Here is an 8,538-nt window from a genome sequence, read left to right on the forward strand (position 1 = left end):
GTACTTGGAGTTAATTTTGCTCATTCGGCTCATGCCTTATGTCGATAGCAACAATGCACATAGTCCACAATTCCAGACAGTTCCAGACAGACTCTTCCAGTCTCTGGTTCTCTGTGTTTCTGGACTCTTCCAGTCTCTGGTTCTCTGTGTTTCTGGACTCTTCCAGTCTCTGGTTCTCTGTTTCTGGACTCTTCCAGTCTCTCTGGTTCTCTGTGTTTCTGGACTCTTCCAGTCTCTCTGGTTCTCTGTTTCTGGACTCTTCCAGTCTCTGGTTCTCTGTGTTTCTGGACTCTTCCAGTCTCTCTGGTTCTCTGTTTCTGGACTCTTCCAGTCTCTGGTTCTCTGTGTTTCTGGACTCTTCCAGTCTCTCTGGTTCTCTGTTTCTGGACTCTTCCAGTCTCTCTGGTTCTCCGTTTCTGGACTCTTCCAGTCTCTCTGGTTCTCCGTTTCTGGACTCTTCCAGTCTCTCTGGTTCTCTGTTTCTGGACTCTTCCAGTCTCTCTGGTTCTCTGTTTCTGGACTCTTCCAGTCTCTCTGGTTCTCTGTTTCTGGACTCTTCCAGTCTCTCTGGTTCTCCGTTTCTGGACTCTTCCAGTCTCTGGTTCTCTGTGTTTCTGGACTCTTCCAGTCTCTGGTTCTCTGTTTCTGGACTCTTCCAGTCTCTGGTTCTCTGTTTCTGGACTCTTCCAGTCTCTCTGGTTCTCTGTTTCTGGACTCTTCCAGTCTCTGGTTCTCTGTGTTTCTGGACTCTTCCAGTCTCTCTGGTTCTCTGTTTCTGGACTCTTCCAGTCTCTGGTTCTCTGTGTTTCTGGACTCTTCCAGTCTCTGGTTCTCTGTGTTTCTGGACTCTTCCAGTCTCTCTGGTTCTCTGTTTCTGGACTCTTCCAGTCTCTGGTTCTCTGTGTTTCTGGACTCTTCCAGTCTCTCTGGTTCTCTGTTTCTGGACTCTTCCAGTCTCTGGTTCTCTGTGTTTCTGGACTCTTCCAGTCTCTGGTTCTCTGTGTTTCTGGACTCTTCCAGTCTCTCTGGTTCTCTGTTTCTGGACTCTTCCAGTCTCTGGTTCTCTGTGTTTCTGGACTCTTCCAGTCTCTCTGGTTCTCTGTTTCTGGACTCTTCCAGTCTCTGGTTCTCTGTGTTTCTGGACTCTTCCAGTCTCTCTGGTTCTCTGTTTCTGGACTCTTCCAGTCTCTGGTTCTCTGTTTCTGGACTCTTCCAGTCTCTCTGGTTCTCTGTTTCTGGACTCTTCCAGTCTCTGGTTCTCTGTGTTTCTGGACTCTTCCAGTCTCTCTGGTTCTCTGTTTCTGGACTCTTCCAGTCTCTGGTTCTCTGTGTTTCTGGACTCTTCCAGTCTCTCTGGTTCTCTGTTTCTGGACTCTTCCAGTCTCTGGTTCTCTGTGTTTCTGGACTCTTCCAGTCTCTCTGGTTCTCTGTGTTTCTGGACTCTTCCAGTCTCTGGTTCTCTGTGTTTCTGGACTCTGCCACACATGCCAGACGTACAGTGATGAGACAGAACTACAGCGAGACACGTGTGTCTGTAGTGCCTTGGTGTCTTGGCGCCTTGGTGGACCCTGCTCAGTTTCTGAGTGGCTTTCTTGTATCGAGTCAGACGTCAGCTGCCTCCACGTTAGGAATGCAGTCAGACTTGCAGACGTGTCTCTGAGTGGACTGGTGTTGTGTCCATCAGGTCCTGAAGAGCCTCCCAACGAGCCCCCGCCCCCCGCTGTGACCATGCTGGAGGGCCTGGCTGCCTGGGTCCTCAACACATACCTGGGCAAATATGTGAGCAACCTGAACACAGACCAGCTCTCCATCGCTCTCCTGAAAGGTAGGCCAACACACACACAGACCTACAGGAGATCATGATTTGTGCAAAATTATTTGAAATGGCTCAAAATAAAAAAAACAATGGCAAAATCTGTGAAGGAGTCCAAACAGCTTCAACAACTAAAATTGTTAAAAATGAAGGAAGATTAAAAAAGGTGCATCCTGCTGGAGCTGCTGATACACTCAACACAACCTGGAAGAGAAAGCATGGCAGGGAGGGAGCTGCGCAACGGGAGCAGCGCAACAGCCGGACACCATCAGGCTGCAGCTCCCCACGCTGCTATTAACTCATTCATCAGTCAATGAATCCATAACCCTAACTGACCCCGACCCGTCCAGTATCACCCCACACACTCCAACCCCTACCTGTCCAGTGTCACTCCACACACCCCAACCCCAACCCGTCCCTTATCACTCCACACACTCCAACCCCGACCCGTCCAGTGTCACTCCACACACTCCAACCCCTACCTGTCCAGTGTCACTCCACACACCCCAACCCCAACCCGTCCCTTATCACTCCACACACTCCAACCCCGACCCGTCCAGTGTCACTCCACACACTCCAACCCCTACCTGTCCAGTGTCACTCCACACACCCCAACCCCAACCCGTCCCTTATCACTCCACACACTCCAACCCCGACCCGTCCAGTGTCACTCCACACACTCCAACCCCTACCTGTCCAGTGTCACTCCACACACCCCAACCCCAACCCGTCCCTTATCACTCCACACACTCCAACCCCGACCCGTCCAGTGTCACTCCACACACTCCATCCCTGACCTGTCCTGTCCTGTATCACTCCACACACCAACCCCGACCCGTCCAGTGTCACTCCACACACTCCATCCCTGACCTGTCCTGTATCACTCCACACACTCCAAACCCGACCTGACCTGTCCTGTATCACTCCACACACTCCAAACCCGACCTGACCTGTCCTGTATCACTCCACACACCAACCCCGACCCATCCAGTGTCACTCCACACACTCCAACCCCAACCCGTCCCTTATCACTCCACACACTCCAACCCCGACCCGACCCGTCCAGTGTCACTCCACACACTCGATCCCTGACCTGTCCTGTATCACTCCTCACACTCCAACCCCGACCTGACCTGACCTGTCCTGTATCACTCCACACACCAACCCCGACCCGTCCCGTGTCACTCCACACACTCCAACCCCGACCCGTCCCGTGTCACTCCACACACCAACCCCGACCCGTGCTGTATCACTCCACACACACCAACCCCGACCCGTGCTGTATCACTCCACACACTCCAACCCCGACCCGTCCAGTATCACTCCACACACTCCAACCCTGACCCGTCCAGTATCACTCCACACACTCCAACCCTGACCCTGACCCGTTCAGTGTCACTCCACGCACTCCAACCCCGACCCTGACCTGTCCAGTGTCACTCCACACACTCCAACCCCGACCCGTCCAGTATCACTCCACACACTCCAACCCTGACCCGTCCAGTATCACTCCACACACTCCAACCCTGACCCTGACCCGTTCAGTGTCACTCCACGCACTCCAACCCCGACCCTGACCCGTCCAGTGTCACTCCACACACTCCAACCCCGACCCGTCCCGTGTCACTCCACACACTCCAACCCCGACCCGTCCAGTATCACTCCACACACTCCAACCCTGACCCTGACCCGTCCAGTGTCACTCCACACACTCCAACCCCAGCCTGCAGTTTTATTTACTACTCAGTGGAATTGCTTATCTGGGGTAGCGATGGTGGAAGTTTCTCCCTGGACTTCAGAGGTGAAGTGGTGTGCAGGTCTGAATTCCCAGTTCAGTGTCATGTCGGCCTCCCTGTCGGAAGTTTGGCCACATGATTTCTTTTTGGACAAAGTCCCTCCTAAAGAATTACTGATTGACTATTAGCAGGTTCCTGCAGAGTTCACAACCGACGGCTCAGCTCAGGTCCTGCGGAGGAAAAATACAACGTATTAGAGATATTATCAGTCGTGTCGGAGAAACGTTGAAATGCCAAAAACAGTCTTATTTGTCTTGTTTCCATTCTTCTTCACAACTTGCGGCCGGATTGAAGCCTGTGCTGAGCTGCTGTTGGCCCTTGGGCCATAAGTTTGAGACCCCTGCTCTGCTGGCTGACGGGGTTTTCCAGCTGCGGTCACTGCTCAGTGTTCATTTCAGACTCGCAGTGTGGAGATTCTAGCTGGCCTGGTACCAACAGATCTGAAGAAAAGCAGCTCTCATGGTTCTGCTTGCTGTTTGCAGGAGCGGTGGAGCTGGAGAACCTCCCTCTGAGAAAGGACGCCCTCCGAGAGTTTGACCTGCCCTTTGAAGTCAAAGCAGGTGAGCTGGACTGCAGGCTTCAGGTCACGCTGTCAGTGCTTCGACCTTAAACACACTCCTGCTGGACATCTGTGAACTTTATATTAAAAAAGCATGATGGTATCCTTCACTGCACTTCCAGTAGAAACCTCTGCTGCTTTGCTGAATATCAGTGGTGAACCATTCAACATCAGTTGTTAGTAAACCAAACTTCATCCAGCATCCAGCGTGGAGGCAGCAGAATGGAGGTCTGGCTGCTGGGAGGTTCCAGACAGATCTGCTCTTCCAAGAGGAGCTTATAGGAATAAAACTTCTCTTGACAGTATGATTCCTAACTTGATTTGATTTTTATTGGAATTCTGGTACATGATGTTGCTGGAACTGACAGGGGGACAGAAAGACAACAAGAGACAGAGAGAAAAGAAAACAAGCAAACGAACACACAAACAAACAAACAGTGTAGAGAAGGAAGAGAGTGCAAGATACAGAGATCCTTCAGTGAGAACCCACCCTCCAGAACCTGAACACAGAGAACATCCTACAGATTGCAGTTAGAGAGCACAGCTGGTCGTGATCTGGGACGTGAAGCTGAGGACCCAGGTGTTAAATTACAAAGCAGAGCATCAGGAGAGACCTGACCCAGACAGCCATTAGTCTAACAGCCCACAAGACAACAAGGAACTGAGTCCACAGGCAGAACGTGAAGAGGGATCAAAGATCAGCCTGATCGTGCACACGTGTAGGGCTGAAACGATTCATCGAATAAATCCAATAATTAGATTATAAAAAAGCTTCGAATTAAATTCTGTTGCTTCGAGGATTCGTTTATTAATTGTGTACAGTGAAACTACCGTGAAACCGCCAGCGTGTAGCGCCCGGAACTGAAGCGCAGCATGTTTCCGCACGAGAGTGTGAGCCGCACGGACATGTCGGAGCAGGCAGGTGGAGCACAGCGGTGGAACGACGCGAGAAATGGAGCTGCGTCAAAATACAATTGAAAACAAATGGGAACGCGCGTTCCACCAGCCACGAGATATGGAAAGCCGAAAGAGTCATAATTCGCCACTAATCCAACGTGTCAGATCCTTAAGATGCCATAAAAAACGCCCGTTTTTAAATAAAACGCGTAAAAAACGCGCGTTTTGCTGGTTTAAAACGCATGTTTTTTACGGGCAGAGCTCATTAACATCTTATAAAACGCCGTAAAAAATGCACGTTTTGCTGGTTTTAAACCCGCGTTTTTTTTTAAAACGGCCGTTTTTTACGGCGTTCTACAGCCTTCGGTAAGAGCGGCGTAAAATACGCGCGTTTAATTTGTCTAAACGCGCGTTTTTTACGGCGTTTTATTTTAAAACGGGCGTTTTTTATGGCGTCTTAAGGATCTGACGCGTTGGATTAGTGGCGAATTGTGACTCCTTTGGCTTTCCATAACGAGACGCGGACGCGTCGGACGCAGCGCGTTGAAGAGCAGAATGAAGAAAATGCTGGCGAAAAGGAGGAAGCACAACAAAGAAAGCGCCAGAAAATGTCAAAAGTTTGGGACAACTTTAAACGAAAAACAGGGAAGAGCTCGGTGCAAAGTCTGCACTGCCAAGCGGAGCTGGCGTGTTATAACAGCAACACGTCCATGCTAAAAAAAAAAAAAAAAAAAAAGTGACTGTATTCTGAAATCACTGTTTTGCCCTCCTTTGAATGCATTTTAAAATTTTAGGGCAGCTGTCAGTTTAAAAAGGTGAATGTGCTGTTTTGGACTCAGCCTGAGTTTTATTATTTTTGTTTGTTTTTTGCAGAAGACAGATAGAAATTAATATCAACAGGAATTGTTTGATAATACTGAATTTTGCCTGCTGTACTTGAAGTGTTTTTTAATAATCAGCTTTCATGTGCATTTTTTTGTAATGAAGGTAAGGCCTTAGCCCTCTCTCAGGTATTTTATTTATTTTTTATTCAAATAATTTGTGAATTTAAAGTGCAATGTTCATCCTAGCAATGAGTGTTCTTGTGCAGTTTAATAAATGTTACTGCAAGCATTGATAGTAGTTCATTTTTCTGTCCGTTGTGAGTTTTATGCTTGCCAAAATAAAATAAAAAGAAATGTAAAAAAAAAAAAAAAAAAAAAAAAAATATATATATATATATATATATCCAATTAATCGACCAAATGAATCGATAGATTAATCGATTACTAAAATAATCGATAGCTGCAGCCCTACACACGTGACAGTGATCATGCAAATACATCCCCCAACCCACAGCTAGCCAATACCCCAGAGAGAGAGAGTTCATGGACCACAGGAGAGACGGTGGTTAATGACACATATTAAAGGGGTCCAGCGCAGTTTTAAATATTAAATGATCAATTATTCACACCCACACACGTTTTCACCTTTGCCTGATGGGCAGCAAGAGCTATTTCTGCAAGATCGCAGTCGCTCCTAGTTTCCTGTGCAGGGCACTGAAGGCTCAGCAGTATGAGTGACTCGGGTACGAATCGCTCTGAGCCTGACGTAATGCGCCTCCCGCTGGCCTGGTAATCCTTAGGTTTCGCTTTGTCCGCCATTACTCCGCCAGACACTTAGCAGCAGCAACTGAGCAGTACTGAGGATGGAGCTTCCAGAAAGTAAGAACAGACCGGCTTCTAGCACTGCCTCAGCTCCAGCACAGACCCACCAGGCAGAAGAAACTTACATTTTACTGGAGCGCTGCTAAAAGAGCGAGGAAGGAGTTCCCCTCTTCTGTGCACGTACATGGGCACAAGCCACAGACACGAGCTTTTCACTAAGCTGCAGTTACGCCTAAGGCCTGCAGGGGTCGGTGTTTCGCATAAAACGAGCAAACTGCGCTGTGCTCCTTTAAGTAGATAGACTCATTCTGGCCTTGGTTATTCCATACGTAAAGGTCAAAACCAGGTGAACTGTGACCTCCAGATCAAATCAGCAGGGCAGAAACGTGCTGAAGGGAAATGTGGCAAACGGACTGTTCTTTTTGTTGTGCAGCAGGCTGCTCTGATGAGGTGTGTGAGAAGGTGCGGTTATATATTGTAGCACTTGGTTGGAGTATCTCAGGTGTTTCAGTTCCATGTTGATGTTGGACCAGCTTCATCTTGTGCTTCCTTCATATTCATTTGCCGCCAGGTTTCATTGGTAAGATCACCCTGCGGATCCCCTTCTACCGGCCCCACAGTGAGCCCTGGGTCATCTCCATGTCCCAGCTCAACCTGATCATCGGCCCCGTGCAGCTGCTGGAGTACGACGGAGACGAGGAGAGGGAGGAGGAGCGCCAGCGCAAGAAGCTCCTCCTCAGGGCTCTGGAGGACAGGTTCAGGGTGGGTGGATGGACAGGCAGGAAGTGACATCAGCTGTTTTCTGTCCCACCGCTGCTCACAAATGAAGCACAAACACATTGTCCTGCATCAGTCTAGTTCTGGTTCTGGTCTCAACATACTTAAGACTTATTCTTCCTCATCAAATCTGTGCAGCTCGTTGAAACAGCATTCTGAGGTTACTAATTCGATTAAAACTCCATGTAAAGACCTCAGTCTGACTCGATTGGTTGAGTCCAGTTGAAATGACAGTGGACTGGTTGGAGGTGGAGTAACTGTTTCCCATGGAACCAGCACATGGGCTCACTTCCTGTTGTCTCAGGTGTATGTTGGTCTGTCACAGCAGGATGCAGCGTGGAGACAGACCTCTGTGCTCGTCTGGTCAGACTCTGATACAGAGGTTTCTGTGTTTAAGTTCATTTCTGTTTTAGTTTTTTGACTTGAGAGGAAGGGTTGGAAGTGGTTACCTCAGTGCAAAGCATGATGGGATTAATCCATACTCTGAATGAGATGATAATCCTCATCTGCAGGTTCCTGTACACATCTATATAAACCTGCACATCGATCCGATCGCTTCATTCAGCTTTCATGTGAATGGTTCAGTCCATCAAAGATGAATTTAATCACATTGGATTGTCTCATCTTAAAAAAATAGCCAGAGTCACCTGTTTATCTGTCAGGCCAGCAGGAGGCGCTGTTGGTTAAATTACCTTAATGCCCTGCACTCTGGTCTGAAACAGGTGAATCAGTAATAACCTGTCACATGACGTGCAGCTGGACACTTTGAGAGACTTGAAGTCGGGACTTAAACAAATCTGTCACCACGGCCCATTTCTGTCATTTGGAACAAAATAAGGAAACCAAACCAACAAACAAAAACAAGTGGGTTAGGAGAAAGCCGAAGCATGGGGAGCACATTCCTTCAGAGCTCAAACTGCCCAAATAGTCTCTGCTGAAGGCAGCATCTGCCCAGGATGAGCTCTCACACGGTTTGAATACATGTGGCCTTGCACCGTGTCGTGTTTGCTGTTAGCGCAAGAAGCACATGAGCTCTCATGTCCTCTACTT

At 48.7% G+C, this 8,538-nt stretch overlaps 1 protein-coding gene across 1 annotated transcript in view; it reads left to right on the plus strand.

The window, feature by feature from the left end:
• Positions 1 to 8,538, plus strand: part of vps13d (vacuolar protein sorting 13 homolog D) — a gene marked incomplete at its 3' end in the record, with an annotated part of 91,173 nt that overhangs the window by 3,063 nt on the left and 79,572 nt on the right. Inside the window, exons 2-4 of the mRNA XM_030117833.1 lie at positions 1,685 to 1,825; positions 4,092 to 4,169; positions 7,283 to 7,473. Of these exons, the coding sequence (XP_029973693.1) occupies positions 1,729 to 1,825; positions 4,092 to 4,169; positions 7,283 to 7,473 (366 nt within the window). The remainder of the gene's footprint in view (positions 1 to 1,684; positions 1,826 to 4,091; positions 4,170 to 7,282; positions 7,474 to 8,538) is intronic.

Source organism: Salarias fasciatus, chromosome 20, assembly GCF_902148845.1.
Source record: "Salarias fasciatus chromosome 20, fSalaFa1.1, whole genome shotgun sequence".
Lineage (NCBI taxonomy): Eukaryota > Metazoa > Chordata > Actinopteri > Blenniiformes > Blenniidae > Salarias > Salarias fasciatus.